This window comes from Lissotriton helveticus, chromosome 1_1 (genome assembly GCF_964261635.1).
Source record: "Lissotriton helveticus chromosome 1_1, aLisHel1.1, whole genome shotgun sequence".
Lineage (NCBI taxonomy): Eukaryota > Metazoa > Chordata > Amphibia > Caudata > Salamandridae > Lissotriton > Lissotriton helveticus.
Genome location: NC_136057.1, coordinates 1,470,916,454 through 1,470,933,008, shown reverse-complemented (window position 1 = coordinate 1,470,933,008; position 16,555 = coordinate 1,470,916,454). Strand labels below are relative to the sequence as shown.

The following is a 16,555-nucleotide window of genomic DNA, read 5'->3' as shown; positions in this document are numbered from 1 at the left end:
TAACTGGAAACCGCTTCCACCTATGTATGAAGCGAGTCAGAAACTTAAGCAAGTTTGTTTTAGTTCCTTCTCTTTTCGAATATTCTCGCTGAGACCGCGATATATTAGTCCATCTCAGAATGTACTGGGGCCAAAGTCGTAGCTCCAAGGGGGTGGTGTTACACCCCTGCTAAAACATTTACTATGTAATAAATAACTTGAGTACAAATGTTTTCTGTCGGGTATCGTGCGGTCTGTTGGATTTCACCTTGAACTTTTGCATGCTCAAAGTGACACAAACACACTCTTGTATCTCTGAGTACATAGTGTGCCCCTAACAATCCGCACTCCTCTCTTTCCACTGTCCCTTATGGCCCCCTCTAGTCCTACTTCTCGTGTGATGTAACAAGTTGGCCACCGTGATTATTGGGAAAGATGAAGCTCACTCCCTAGTCATACAGACGCCCCTACTGCCGGCCCTGCATTTTGCATTTACCGTGTGTGTGTGCATTTGCATTGCTCATGCCTATTCTGTGGCAAAAACATTTGCCCACCTGCGCGCAATGTACTTTTCTTTCGAGCGGAGGTTGCAGGGCTCAGAGTGCAATTTTCTACCTGTGCTGGATCTGTTTCTGAGAGGGGAGCGGAGACTGAAGCTGAACATTTGGTAAAGGCTTTGCACAGATGCATGCTCCGGTCCTTGGCTCGGAACTAGGCTGTCACGTTTTATGAATGGATGTTTCCAGTACCAAGCCAAAAGGGGGTGCTGCAAGAGCAGTGCTGGCTGGTGCTACAGCTCAAATCACCTTAGGGTACTTTTTAGATCTGTGGTTCTTCAGGTTTTGCCAACTATGTCTGAGATACATCTACAGTTCTCTTGATGCATTGGTACTGACTCTGGACGGACAACCAACCCAACTCCACTGTGCCATCAGGCAGACAGTCCCTCCGTTTGGACAAGTCTGGGCAGGTGTGAAGCTCCTTTTTCTCTCATACTGAAAGTGAAAATGCTGGTTCAAAGTTTGTTTCGGCTTCCACAAAGTCACGAGTCGGATGACTCATCGGCATTGCCACGTAGGCTTTGAATATTGTCTTGTGTTTTACGGTTTCTGGGCGTATCATTATAAGCTCTATTTGTTTAGCGACTTTGGAAATTACATTTTTGTTAGGTACTTTTAGAGGCACTGGCACAAATTCTAGCAGTAGCTGGTGAGGGAGTGCGAGGGAGTGCAGAGTGACTAGGGAGTGCTAGGGAGTGCAGAGTGCTAGGGAGTGCAGAGTGACTAGGGAGTGCTATGGAGTGCTAGGGACTGCAGAGTGACTGCAGAGTGCTAGGGAGTGCTAGGGAGTGCAGAGTGACTGCAGAGTGCTAGGGAGTGCAGAGTGCCTAGGGAGTACTAGGGAGTGCAGAGTGCTAGGGAGTGCAGAGTGACTAGGGAGGGCTAGGGAGTGCAGAGTGACTATGGAGTGCTAAGGACTGCAGAGTGACTGCAGAGATTAAGCTAATGGCAATGTAAATGACAATGCCATTTATTTATCTGTTTTCAAAACCAACACATAAATACAAATTTTGTCATTTACAATGCCAATAGCTCTAACTTTTCCAAAGGCGAAACCATTGCATTGTAAATGCTTGTTAAAAAGGGAAACAGAGGGGAACCTAGCTGCTACCACCCCATTTCCCTTATCGACTCTGCTGTCAAAGTCCTCGGTCGGGTGGTTTTAGGTAAACTCACAGGGTGGTTGGCTGATACAAATACCCTCTCAGGTCTGCAATTTGGGTTCAGGAAAGGGCGAGGCACAATCGATCAAAGCCTCAACCTCCAACTTTTAATTGGGAAGTACACAATCGCCAAAAGGGGCACCCTATATTTAGCCTTTATGGACCTTTCCTCGGCCTTTGACCGAGTGAATAGGTCCAAATTATGGGTGATGCTCCTTCATTTGGGCGTGGATAAAAACATTGTGTACTTCCTTGCTGATCTCCATAGGGACCTACCTGCCTCAGTAAGATACGACCGCAAGGGTAATTGCACAGGAAAGATTTGTATCACCAATGGTGTTAGGCAGGGTTGTATTCTGGCCCTCCTACTCTTCAGCTTATACATTAATGACCTAGGTACTGTTCTAACAAAGGTGTGTAAGGACATACCAAGGGTAGGCAAGCGATTCATCCCGGCATTATTATATGCGGATGATGCCGCCCTCCTAGCACGCACAGCAGTAGGGTTGCAATGTCTTTTAAATTCATTTGCTGATTTTATGAAAGCGCTAGACCTCAATGTCAATTTCTCAAAATCACATGTAATGATGGTGGGCATCAAACCAAAGAGGGCAAAAACTTTACTTTGTGAAGGGAATATCTTGACTAGGGTCTCTAGCCTCGAGCAATGGAAAAGATCTCATTGCGTGACTAATGCATTTCAGTGCGGGATACAGGGACAAGCAGTGAAATGCGCTTGTCTGACATCTGATGCATAGCACATTTAGCTGGGATGTATCCATCCACACAATTTATAGTTCTCACCAGTTACGTCGGATCCCTGCCAGCCACAGTCCACCTCCTTCTATGAAACTTGGCTTGTTTTTTCTACCTTGGGCTCCTACACTGCCCTGTACCTCCTTGCTTCCTACTTTGATAACACTGCTGGACATCCCGGGGTCATGAGTGGAACTTGATCGCCAGGTCTTTTAAGTGCACATGTATTTTCAAGGACAATGATCAGGATTTTTAAAAAATGACAAGTGACAGACTGATAAAGATATGGCAGCGTGGGGGGAAAAGGCAACACAATCTGTATGTAATTGTTTCCTTACTTAGCTTTCAACCTGCACCTAAATCCAAAAAGGGTGAACGACCCAGACCAAAAAGACAAAGTGACTGCCTTCCAAAGGGGCTGAAAACATCCCAGGGCCTTGCGAATGTGAGGTAGTGTGATCAAACACCCGATGCTGAGCACTTGGGACCACGGAGCATTAAATGCTGTAAGAGGAGTTACACAACAAGGCATGTCACTTTAACATCAGAAGGCTGTATCATCTAACCACTGAGACTTTTGCCTTTTTTTCTCACAGATCTTTGCTGCACGAGCCCTAATACTCAAGGTGTCTTACCAGACTGCTCAGAGCACGCGGTATGGTTTTGTTCCCCCGGCATGTCACGCAGCCTAAAAACAGGACCACATATAAACAAGGAGGCAAAGGTAATTTGTTCTGTTACAGGGTACACACCTGTGTCACAGTAGAAAGAAGTAAAGCAAGAGATGGGTACGAAACGACTCAAAAGAGAACTACTTCTGACCTAGAGAAAGTTAAGGCAACGGAATAGATAGGAAACTTTCAGAAAACAAGCAGAGGTTACATTTGTAAAGAGGATAGTATTCAAACAAAGAAATTGTTCTATGTGCAGGCCTCCGTGGACACGCCCCCACACACCGAAACAAACATTGTAAACCAAAGACCCTTTAGCTAAGGGACTGATGTAGATATTTTGCGGACAGGTTACTCTGTCACAATGTTCAACAAAATATAAATCCCATGTTATCCTGAAGGATTTATATTTTGGCAGACGGGATATCTGTTGACGAAATCTAAATCAGGCCCTTAGTTTTAATACCTGTGCAGCATAACTTCTATGGAACCCACTTGCTGCCCTATATGTCTGAGTGCTAACTTCTTAAAGTGGATTTCCTGAGCAGCCTGAGTGAGGGTATGCACGTTGGACATGTATTCACCAAGTGTGTGGGAAGGGCCACGACCCACAATAGGTGAAATCTCAAGTAGGTCACGCTGCCCCCCCTTTCCTTCAATGGTTTATTGTGTACTTTTTTGTCAAGTGCAATATTTATACATACAGGCATTTAAGCAGACCCAGAGTACAATCTCACTCCATTTTTTTTTTTTAAAGTAATTTTTATTGTAGACATACATTACACAGGCCAATAGTTGCACATTTTCAGCATCATTCACAGTGCTACAGTCAGGTTCATCAATGTTTCGTGTACACAGCCTGCAGGCCCACATCCCGGGGGCCGGGCGGCGGCAGAAATTTCGCACCCCCATGCCTGGTTGCTCTTCCTCAGGAGTGTGGACTCGGATTTGTGTGTGTGCCTACTTTTCCGTCCTCACCTAATGAAACCCCGAACTCCCCCCCCCCCAACTTTCCCCCCAGGTTCGAGTAACCTTACCCCCCCCTCCCCCTGTTCCCTCCTCCCACCCCACCATCCGCGCGGGAGCCTCCCGTTGTGTGTCCCTAACCTCGGGTTTCAGGCTTCCTCCTCCACCTGTACACTTATCTCCAGATTATTGTACTGTGCTGATCCCTGCCACGTCTGGGTCCCCCTCATCATCCGCTGTACCACTATCCCTGAGGCCCTGTACCATTACCTCCCAGGCCGTTGCTTGTTCCAGCGCTCTCTCATTAGCTGTTCTACGCGCCATCTGATACCTGTGCGTGCTATCGCAGGCCGCCCATTTCAGAAATTCGTTGTGCCACCTCCTATACGTCTGGCTCGCCCTTGCCTTCCAGTTCCTGGTGATCTCACGCTTGGCTACCATTAAACCCATATCGATGAACTTGCTCGAGAGCTTGTTTTTGGGGGTGTGTGGAAACCAATGCAGGATGCACGCCGCCGCATCAAAGTCAACAGTCCGGTCTGTCACCTCGTTCATGGATGCACCCACGGCTCGCCAATAATCTGTTAGGGCCGGGCATGACCAGAGCATATGCACCAGCTCGGCCCCATCTGTCGCACAGCGGGGGCACCTCGCATCAGTCGCGCCAAAGTACCTCAGGATTCTCCCAGGGGTCATGTACGCCCTGTGTAGAATGTAGTAATGGATAACTTGAAAACGGGCGTTCCTTGTGCTATTTCGCGCCCTCCGCACCAACTGTGCCCAGGTCGTGTCCGGGATGGGCTTACCTAGGTCAGTTTCCCATTTGAGTTTCAGCGCATCGAGGGGCGGCAGGTGCTCGTGGAGCATTCTATTGTATAAGCAAGATACCGCTTTCACCGTTCCCGCCGCCATCATGGTGTATTGGCACGCCATGGCCGTCTCCGGCTCCGCCAGTCCCATTCCCCAGTGTTTCTGCATGGCTCTCGTCACGGCTGCATGAAGGAGATAGCCCCCGCGTGGGAGATCGAAGCGTTCCTGGAGGGCCGAGTACGGGAGGAGCTCCCCGTTTTCGAAAAGGTCCCCTACCACCTGTATTCCTACCTCCTCCCATTGCAGCAGTCGGGACCAATCGCCTCCATGGGGCAACGCTGTCAGCATGCCCAGTGGCATCTCCGGTGCGTAGGGGTGCTGAATCCCTGCCCGCTTCTGTGCTCTGTTCCAGCAACGCCGAAATGTATTCTGTTCAAGGGACAGATCCCGAGCGGCGAGTTTCTGTCCTAGCGCGATATAGGCTAGTATGTGTCGTGGCGTGCCCCGCAGTCGTTTATCTTCCGGGCCCCGGTAGACCCGAGCCACCTCTTGCGTGAAAATCTGCAATTGGGCAGCGAGATAATAGAGCTCGTAGTCTGGGAACGCCAAGCCGCCCTCATCTTTCGGGCGGGTGAGTGTCGCCAGCGCCACTCTACACCTGCCCGTCCCCCACAGGAAGGAAGTCAGTTGGGAGCGAAGTCGGCGGAAAAAGGAGCTGGGGATCCAGATCGGAAGCGTTCGGAAGTAATATAGCAGCCGCGGGAGGGCCACCATTTTCAGCAGTGCTATCCTACCAGCTATGGATAGCGGAAGCGTGGCCCAGAATGCCATGTTACCCTTCAGCCCCCTGACGCATCTCTCCACGTTACCCTCAAATAAAGCCGTCGCTGTGTGGTAGACGTACACTCCAAGATAGTGGAGGCAAGTTGGCTCCCAGTGAAGCAGCGGTCTGTGTTCTGGGCGGGCCGCGTCCTCCTTCAGTGGAAAGAGGCTCGTCTTCGCCCAATTAACTCTGAGGCCCGAGAGGTCGCCAAAACGTCCCAGCAGCTCCTCCGCCCCCTCGAGCTCAGTCGCGTCATTGTCCAGGAACAGCAGGAGATCATCGGCGTACAGCGAGATAAACTGTCGCCCGTCGCCAGTTTGCACACCTGTGAAGTATCGCCCCCTGCGGGCTTCCACAGCCAGCGGTTCGATCGCTAAAGCGAACAGTAATGGGGACAGGGAGCAACCCTGCCGGGTGCCCCTCTCCACTGGGTACTGATGGGACACCAAGGATCCAACTCGCACCCTTGCCACGGCCGCCGTGTACAGCACTTGTGTCCACCGGATGTAGCCTGCGCCCAGCCCGAAACGCGCCATGACTGCGTACAAATAATCCCACTCTAGACTATCGAACGCTTTTTCTATATCGACCGAGAGGGCAAGTGGGGTTCCACTCCCCTCCCGCAGTTCTTCCATGAGTCGGATAAGCCTTCTGATGTTCAATGTCGTGTTCCGGGTAGGGATAAAGCCGTTCTGGTCCTCGTGGACTAGAGTGGTCATGTGCGGTAGGAGTCTCGATGCTAGTATAGAGCTCAAGATTTTATAGTCGGCTGTGAGCATCGAGAGCGGCCTATAGGAGGATGGACTACTTCCTTCTCTGCCAGGTTTCAATAGCGGGATGACTATCGCTTCCCGCATCGATGGGGGAAGGCGACCCGTGGTCCTTGCTTCTTTGTACACAGCCAGAAGCCGCGGCGCCAAGGCGTCGACATATTTGCCATAAAATTCGATGGGCAGGCCATCTATACCTGGCGTCTTATTACGGGCCATGGATTTAATAGCTGTTCGGATTTCCCCCAAGTCGATGTCTCTTCCCAAGTCCGTCGCCTGCTCGTCTTCTAGGCGCGGTAGGGTGAGGTCATCCAGGAAAGCCTCCGTCTCCATTTCCCGGTCGCCCGGGGTGCTACTATAAAGTGTCTTGTAGTATCCCTGAAAGCCGTCCACTATGGCCGACTGGGTGTAGGACAGACTACCCCCCTCCCCGGCAAGTTGCAAGACAGGGGAGCAGCGCTTCGTGGGATTGGAGAGCCACGCCAACAAAGTGCCCGACCGGTCGCCTTCTACATGAGCTCTCAGCATGTACGCCCGGTGATCGTAAGCCCGTAGCCTTTCCACTTCAGCCGCCACCGCCTCCCTGGCCGAGCTAACCGTGCCCTGCAGCTCCGGCCTGCCTGGGCGGTCCCTCTCCGCCACCCTCAGTTTGGCGTCTGCCCTCTCAAGGTCGGTCAGCAGCACCCGCCTCGTGCCTACGAACTGTGTGATGCACTGTCCTCTCACTACCACTTTGAAGGCATCCCACTCCACTGCTCTAGAGCTCGTGGAACCCTCGTTATTGGCGAAGTATTGTGTCAACCCCTCCTCCAGGGCCGCCCCAAATATCGGGTCTTCCAAAGTCTCCGGCCGGAGCCTCCAGGTTGGCACCCTAGGCTTGTCCGTCATCCAGTCTAAGTGGATTAAGAGCGGATTGTGGTCCGAGACCGTTCTCGTCAGGTATTCCGACCAGGCAACCTGCGTCAGCACGTCTCGTGTGCACAATATCGCATCCAGCCTAACGTGGAGTTCGTGTACCCCGGAGTAAAACGAGTAATCTCGGACTGTTGAGTGCTGCGCTCTCCATACATCAGTCAACCCCCAGCTCTCTTGCCATTCTTGCCTGCCCTTAGCTACGCGGCACACCGGGGAATCTTTCAAGGGCGGGTGGGACCTATCCAATTGCACATCCGCCACGGAGTTAAAGTCCCCTCCCATGAGTATCGGACCCACCAGGAAGTGCGCCAGTGTCCCTGACAAGCTCGCATAAAAGGTTAACTGGTCTATATTCGGGGCATATACACTGCATAGAACTATAGTCTTACCCCGCAACCTGCCCTCCACTACTACAAATCTTCCCTCTGGGTCTATTAGTTGTCTAGTCATTTGAAAAGGCGTCCCCGCCCTTACCCAGATCAGAGCGCCCCTTGCATAGGCCGAGTAAGAGGTGTGGAAAACCTGCCCCCGCCATCTCCTCTGTAGTGCCACCCCTTCCTGCTTCGTGATGTGTGTCTCCTGTAAGAGCGCTATGCGAATCCCCCTTCTCTGTAGGTAGGCATGCACTTTATGCCTGCGCTGCATTGTGTGTAGACCCCTCACGTTCCAGGTCATGCATTTCAAAACATTCGAGTTAGCCATTGTTCCATAAGTCACGGTTCTTCCCCCCCTCCCTATTCACACTCCCGCGGATGATGGTCCCTCCCCGTCCCCAAACAAACCCTCCCAACTGGTCAACCCCTGAGAAAGTCAAGATCAGCGTCTGCAGAATCCCCCCATCACCAAACCCCAACTGTGGTGTTCCCCCTCCCCCCAGAACAGGCCCCAATATCAAGATACCAGACCCCATCCAAACTCCCTTAACCAGAACCCCCAGGTATTTAGTTCACAGCCGAAGCTGCAATCGCCTTAAGGGCGTGCGGAGCGAGGCCTCGCCCAAGAGGGGGCTGCATGTCCCAGGCCCGCCGCTATCCCCCCACTACGGAGAACAGCGCATAGCTAGCCACCCAGCGTCCATGCCTGGAGCCAATTCTCCCGCTACGCGGGTGGACCCCCCTCAAGCCCCATTCCCCTTACCCAACAGGTCCAGGTCAGTTGTTCAGGATTCCTTCTGCTGTTTGCGGTGTCACCACCGGATCCTTGGCATCATGGACCCCCGACAGGTCCGACTCCGAGCCCGAGGCCGATATGATCGTCTCTGTGTCCGTGCCTCGTGTGGATTGAGAGCCACCCCCTGTCCCAATGGTGATCACTGCCTGCAGCGCGGCTTTGCGCTCGGCTTCCGTTTGCGAAGCGGTCGGTTTCCCGGCTCCGCGACGTCGCCTGCGCAGTCTCTGCGATTGGCGCGGCCCCGCCGGCGCTCTCTCCCGTTCCCTTTCCTTCTCCTCCCGAACCTTGGCGCCATCCGTGCCCGCTTTGTAGTATTCCCACCAGTCCCAAGCGTCAGCGGCCAGGTTGAAGAACATTGTTTTGTCGTCCACCACAATCCGGAGTCTGGCAGGGAACAGCAATGAGTATTGGATCCCCTCTGTGCGCAGCTCTTTCTTGATCGACAGGAAGGAGGGCCCGCTGCTTCTGCGTTTCGAACGTGAAGTCCGGGAACAGCGTTACTCTACTGTTCGCGATTTGGAACGGTCCATCGTCTCGGGCCCTCTGTAGTAGCAGGTCCCTGTCCCTGTAGTGTAGCAGTTTAGCCACGATAGGTCTCGGTGGCAGGCCCGGTTTGGGTGGTCCGGACGGGACCCGATGAGCTCTCTCCAGGGTAAAGAAAGGCGACAAGCCCTCAGGTGCCACCACAGTTCGTAGCCAGTTGTCGCAGTAGGCCAGTAGGTCCGTCCCCCCTTCGCTCTCCGGCACACCTACGATTCGCACGTTGCTGCGACGGCTTCTGTTTTCCGCATCCTCTGCTCGACACTCTAATATCTGAATCCGGGTAAGAGCCTCCGTGAGTTTTCCCTCAAGAGTTTTGTGGGCCGGAGCCAGGACTTTCAGGGCCCCCTCAGTCTCCGACACTCTGTCTTTTAATTTGTCGTGGTCGGCTCGGAGCAGGCCGAGCCCCGACGCCACCTGCGCAATGTCGTTATGCAGCGCTTCTCTCGTTGCTGTAATGGCCTCCAGGATACGATCCTGTAGCCCCTTCAGGTCCGGGGGCTCCCCCACGTCTCCTTCCGCCGCTCCCGAAGCCGCCGCCTCCCCTTGCTTGCCTTTTGTCTTCCCCATAATGGCCTGCGCGTGGTCTCGGGGCAGCACCCACTCGGTTCGCTGTTCCGTCAGCGTGGCGCGAACACTCGCAAGGCAAGGCCCCTCTCCCTGGTCAGGTGTCCAGCGTCGGCAATTAGTGTCGCCGGGTAGGGGGCAGACACCAGGGGGGTGTGTGCGTGGTGCTCCGGGCCGTGAGTGGTGGGGCTTCGGTGTCGCAGCGCCGCCAAGGATAAGTGTACTCCCAGCAGACGTCCGCCACTATCCGGGGCCAAGGCTCACTAGCTCTCGTGGCCCCCCGGCAGGCAGTCCTAGTCACCCCCTGGCGTGCTGGCTTCCCTCGCGGTCAATACAGGGTGCTCCTGGACGTTGGGCCCTCTCCCCCTTCCGAACTTCTCTCAACCCCCCCTGCGTGTCGCTCTGCTCTTTGGCTCACCGCATAGTCCAGGGGGGGGGAGGGGGGGGGGTGGGGAGTGTGCAGGATTCCTCCGGTGCTCCGGGCCCCAGCCGCGTCCGCCAGGCCTCAGGGTATCCGCAGCGCGCAGCGCTCTCCCCGCAGCTGTCCCGGGCCGCTCGCGGCCCCTCCGCTGCTCCTCGGACCCTCCGGGAGAGAACTTCACAGGGTCCCCGGGGGGGGGGGGAAGGGGCGCCTCCTCACCGGTTTCGGTCCTCGGCGGGTCCCCGCCTTGTCCCCAGGCGTCGGCCCACAGTTTAGGCAGTCCGTCCCGAGTCCGTCGCTGCGGCCGCCATTTTGGGCATTCTTCCGGCTCGGCCCCGGCGGCTCTGCAGTGCGGCGGAGGTCGGTCTCCTCAGCGGCCCCCTGATCGCCCCGCTAATGCTCCAACAATGTCCACGCTCGGCCCGATGACTTCCAGGCACAGCGCCGGGCACCCCGCAGCAGCAGGCAGGATTAATGTGGGGAACAGGCGCGGAGCTCCGGGCTCACGCCGCCATCACCCTCAGCGTGCAAGCCACGCCCCACAATCTCACTCCATAGGCCCATAGTGAGAGCAGTGATGATCCAAGAGCTGGGTGATCCAGAATGCCTTGAAGGCCCAGAAGATGAGCTCTGCTATGGTCATAGAATGGGATTTCACCTCTGCGCTGCAGTCATAAATGTCTAAATATGTGTTTTTACGATACTTACTCCAACAAAAATATCTTACCAGGCCACATGCTTTCACTGGCAAGGTTCATCTATCTATATACACTTGCATATTAAGATGCCAGGAGGCTTTGCCATTTTCACTTGTGACAATCACACACTTACTATTGGGGCTGGCTCCATGAGGACACCTGTGAGTTAAATTCTCTCTACTGATATCAGTGGTGGCCAGGAGGTCGAAAATATTTTTCCCAGCAAGGATTTCACCCTTCCATTCTTTGGTGTAGGTAAATTGAATACCACAACATTTGGGAAATTTTAGCACCTGTTATTTACAGCAATTAGAAAACAATCAAACAGCCCTTATTATGGCACAGGAAGTGGAACAGACACAAAGCTACTTGTCGCTATCAGCTGTGCCCAGAGACATCTGCTCGACCACCAGTGTGTAAATCTGTTTTTAGTGGTTTAGATTGTTTTTGGGAGTGTGTTTAGCACTCGTTTTGAGGTAGGAGGAGGAGGAGGAGGTTTTTTTCAAGTGTGCAAAAAACATTATTTAGTGGCTTAACATTGGGCTTTACCTGTAGGGTTGATCAGAAACTGCAAAGTGTTTATTGTGCCAGTCTGCATCCAATGAGATTGTGAGCTGGACAATAGCTCCCTTGCCCTCTCTGCACACAAGTTTCAGGCTAAGTGAATGGGCAGATACCTGAGCAGGCCTTCCTCCTCCCCTCACACTTCCCCTTAAGTTTGGGGAAACAACCCCAAGGTAGACATCTAGATTTTGTACCCGCCAACCTCTCTGAGCCCTGAGCAGCCCTTAGACCAAGTGGCAAGAGCAGGCACGTTTTGTTGTGCAATTTCGTTCTAAATCTGCTGTTTTTGTGTATGTATGACTGTTTACATTTCTTTCCTTGTTTTCCGTAAACTGTATTAAGGTTGCTAAAGGCCAAGACCCCACCTCCTCCAAAATATAATAAAGGTGAAGAAAAACAAAAAGACAAAACAAACAAAAAAAGTACCCTAAGTGTGTAGAGACTGTTAATCTGTTTGCTGTGGTTTAAATTGCATTTAGGAGTGTGCTTAGCATTTTGGAGTGGCAAGAGAAGGTTTTTTAAATTAATGAAAATAATTATTCAGTGGCTTTACATTGGGCCTTATCTGCAAGGTTGAACAGGAACTGAAAAGTGTGTACTGGGCCAATCTGCATCCAAGGAGAGTGTGACCTGAACAACAGATCCATTTTCCCTTCTGCACATCAGTTTCAGGCTAAGTGATTGGGCCAGAGACACCTGAGCAGGCCTTCCATCTTCCCACACTCCTTGCACTGCCGCTTAGGTTTGAGGTACATGCTTTTAGAATAACGTTTTATTGGTTGTTTGACCTACATTTTGATTGCCATCAGGACAAGGGTTTCTATTGGACCTATGGCTTAGCGCTTGGGCTCTGACTGGTTGATAGGTCTAGGGTTCTGACTGGTTGACAGAGCTAGAGTTTCTATTGGACCAAAGGCTCGATTTTTGAATGGTTGATAAGACTAGGGTCTTCTAGGAATAGGGTTTTTATTGGATATAGGGCTTAGGGATTGGGCTGTTATTAGTTGATACAGCTAGGGGCTATGAATGGTTCTTAGGGCTAGGGCTCCCATTGTACCTAGGGTCAGGGTTCCTATTAACCCATGGTCACCTGATCACTAGGACTATTTAACCATAGGTCAACAGGTTGAAGGTGCTGCCTATTATGGTCTGGAAAGGGCCCAGGGATAAAAACTATCTCCACCATAAGAATTTCAGGTAAGCAACCACTACCTTACAAACTCTTTATCAACTAATAAGCTCTAAAAACTCCACCCATACTAATTACAGACTCCTCATTAACAAACTCTGACTGCCTTTAACTACTAATAAATCTCCCTATCAATCAACTAACTTTTCCAAAACAAAAACAACCACAATACCAACACCACAAAACCTATACACAAACAATACAATTCAATAACCATAACCCAAATAACCTACAAACACAATTAAAATTGCCAGATGGAAACTTAAAATCAATGGAAGGCATGAAAGTATGATCACATGGTTCCCTAATCGTACCTTCCCACCACAACCCCCTACACTCTTCAGAAACCACCAAACACACCAGTTACAACACCGTGACATCAGTAAAAGCCCCCCACACACAAACATATGCCGAAATGTCCTAATTTCTCTAGCCAAACAACCTCCCTTCCTTACCAACCAAAGCTCACAAGCACAATATACACTTAAACCAGCCGGACTAAAATGCCCTATGCCCCGCCACCTCCACCCATACTACGGGACATGAAGAAGCACAACAGCTAAAATGCTTACTCTTTAATGCAAGATCCATGAACAAAAAAACAACACTTTAACATCTTTGACCTGCTCTCAGGGTAGCAGTAGGGTTACCAATGGGTAACAGTGAGGTGAAACCTTTGTTTAGATAGGGTACAGCTTGCGTAAAAATGAGAAAATAATGAGATCATACTATGATAAATTGTGATGCATAATTTGCCTTTTCTTGCCACATAATTCAGTCAACCCTGATGCATAATTTGTTCCTCCCCTGCTACATAATTCTAGTGGACCTGTCTATAGAGTACAAAAGGGGGTGGAAAAGAACTGTATGTCCATTACTGTCAGTACACTGATATGGGTATTCACATCCCAATCAGTAAAATAGAAATTGAATAGGGGAACCTAAATAAAGATGAAGTTGCCCGCTGCTGATCAATAAAGGGAGGAAAAACAAGTAAAATAGTGTTCCCTATCAAGACGACTGCCAAGCTCTTCTGGTCAAAGATGAGGGTGAGCAGTAGTTCCGCAAACAGAAACATTTATGCTGGAATCCAACAATTTAGGAATCAAGAGGTGGCAGAACATAACGTGCATTTGTAAAGCGCATGTTCACCCGTCTGCATCTTAGTGCTGAATAACAGATGTTTTTTGTTACCCATCTCAATGGTACTCATTTTATCAACCTCAGATTGATGAAAGGCTGAGTCGACGGTACGGGATTTGAACCTGTGACCATGTGATCGACACAGGCCCCTGTAGTGGACGAATTGGACCCAGAACAAAAGGGGGGGACGACACAAGAGGCAGAGTCATTAGGTGCAGAGTCCGACAGTCAATTTACACATTTTATTTTTAAACTGGCGCAAATAAATTTGCACCAAGGACAAATGTGATAGTAAATATATTTTGAGTTACTTAAATTGGCTCAGAATGGGTTTTATAATATATTACGGGTTAAAGCATCAGCTGCAAAGATTTTTTGAGTACTCAGTGAATACCAAGGTGCAAGAACAGTAAGAGAACTCTGTATGCAATTTTGTCATAGGTGTGACTCATCATAAGATAGCCTACCGGGTTATTATGCTTGCCGCAAAGCACAACATGAACCAATGCAAATCAAAAACTTTTGTTTTATGCAAAACAGCTCAGTGGGTTACTCCATTTGCTGCAAAGATCCTTGTACCCGCAGGTGACCAGTTAAGCCCAGTGAAGTATAAACCTGCATCAAGGAGCTGCATAACAACTGTAAAGCTTAAGAGTAAAACCTCATTGTCCCCCCCCCCCCATTTTTTCGTGATTCTAAGGTTTTTTAAAAAGGACACTCACTGCTCGGGCCACATAACAGGCAAAGTGTGGGTCTGCTGAATGTGTCCCAGTGTCAGCAAATTGAACCAGTACAAATTCAGCATATTTCACCAAAGCAGATTTGGATCCGGCATAATAAGAGCTACCGGATCCAGACTGGATAGTAGGATGTACTTGAAAGTTTGGGGACATTAATCATGTACACCTTATTTGATGTCCTTAACGTGTTACTCCCTCTTTCTACCACTCTCTGGCCAATGTCTCTATTGACCTTGGTATAAGAGATTGGTACAGTAGCCTGGCAAGTGGCAACGTGGGTCTGAGGGTAGGCATCCAATTGTCTTTCCTCCCAAGGTGCAGGTGATTTTTACTAGGAATACCCATATTTAGGGGCCTGGAAGAACCACTTGTGCTTGATCTTGGGAATGTCTTGGCCACACATTGTACCATTAGACAGTTACTAGCACCCATAGCTGTTTGTGATGGGGACTTTTGACTCAAATGAGATCCCATCGACAATTTGATTAAATCCACAGCTAAATGCACCTTGCTTAGGTATCACTAAGTATACTAACTGAAACTCTGAGGGCTCTGATTTCATTCATCAATGTTACCAGCTTGCTAGACTATTTGATGAACATGATCATCTATGGGTCTTTCCAGATGTATGTAGTTAACAGCAGCCTCTGTTATCTTTACTGGTTCCGTTTTGGTCACCCATACCCCCATAGCTGTCAGAGATGCTACTCACTACATTTCCCATGCCCGTGAGGTTTTCCTCAGTCCCATTATTTATTATTTATTTATTTATTAATACAACTTGTAGAGCGCGTGCGTTTGCCCGTAGGCGTCTTGGCGCTAAGATTACTATGACGAGTCTCTGGGTGATAAAGCGTAGAGGCAAGAGAGTGCTTACTGGTTAAACAGCCATGTCTTCACCAGTTTCCTAAACTGAAGCAGGGAATGTGCCATTCGTATGGTTAGCGGGAGCGAGTTCCAGAGTCTGTGAGGAATTATGTGAGGAAATTGCTGGCATATCAATTTGTCCAGCCAGGATTGAGAATCTGTTACTACATGAGAAAGTAGCGAGAGCTTTGTGATTGTCTGTCTGGCATTCAGGGGGTCCCTCTGCCATTATAGATTTTTCTGGTACATTCTGGGGATCTGGTATTAGTGGCCTTTTAGCTGACTTTGTAAACCTGTCGGGTACCCGCCCTTTGAGTGGTTTACTACTCGGGATCTGTTGCATGTTGTCCCTGGGTGCTTGATCGGGGTGTGTGGAATCTAATAACCCTCACATTTGGATAGTAAACTGTCTATCCTATCCATAACACCACCCTCGGCATCATTGTGACCAGGACGTTTCCTTTTTCCCCTTTTTACTTTCCTCTAATTTTGCATCCCCCAACCCTCCTTCACATAATTTTCTTTTCCCCAAACTGGCTGGTCCTAATTAGCTTGGTTCGATTTCCAAGCCCCAATGTACATACGGGCCCGGGCTTTGCCCAGCCGCGACTGCTTGTGTCCCGCGCTGAGTTTTATAGCGCCTCCAGGCGCTTTCTGATGATAAACGTGGCTCCTGCAGCTAACACCGCTGGGACTTGAAGTGCTGCAGGCTGGACACAGGCTGGGGATGCAAGCTCCTCCCGCGCTCTGTTATATAGCGCCTCCAGGCGATTTCTGATAACGCATGAGGCTCCTGCTGCTAACACCGCTGGGCCTTGAAGTGCTGCAGGCTGGACACAGGCAGGGGCTGAAAGCAGGTCCCACCATAGAATCAACGCTGCTCTTACCTTCCATTGTAAACCACAAATACTACTGGGGTCTGTCCCATCTCCCCGCCTTTACTCAGCCGTTCCCACCACTTCTCCCCCTCAGTTCACATGGGCCTGCCATCAGGGGAGTCTTAGTAATAATTTCCCCCCAAGTTACCAAGTCGTCTACTCTGCCTCATCTTTCCTAATAAGCTTAATATTCTGTTTGTCAGTGACAGCCCATTCCACTATATTTTTCTTCTATTGCTCTCACCAATGAAGGCTTGACGTTCCATGCAGTATATGGCAATCCAGCATCTCACCAGGACCACCCCACATGCTATCATCCTAGCCTTCATTTTCCGCTGCGACCGCTCTGGGACACTGCCAAGTAG

The 16,555-nt window shown here is 50.5% G+C and overlaps 1 protein-coding gene across 10 annotated transcripts in view; it reads left to right on the top strand.

Annotated features, from left to right (window-relative positions):
* IKZF4 (IKAROS family zinc finger 4) overlaps positions 1-16,555 on the top strand; it is a 316,988-nt gene that overhangs the window by 31,999 nt on the left and 268,434 nt on the right. For 4 of the 10 annotated variants that reach the window (XM_078686321.1, XM_078686316.1, XM_078686314.1 and 1 more), the window contains exon 2: positions 3,055-3,182. The exons of the other annotated variants lie outside the window; for them this stretch is intronic. In XM_078686321.1, the coding sequence (XP_078542447.1) occupies positions 3,135-3,182 (48 nt within the window). In that variant the 5' untranslated portion in view covers positions 3,055-3,134. The remainder of the gene's footprint in view (positions 1-3,054; positions 3,183-16,555) is intronic. 10 annotated transcript variants of the gene reach the window in all.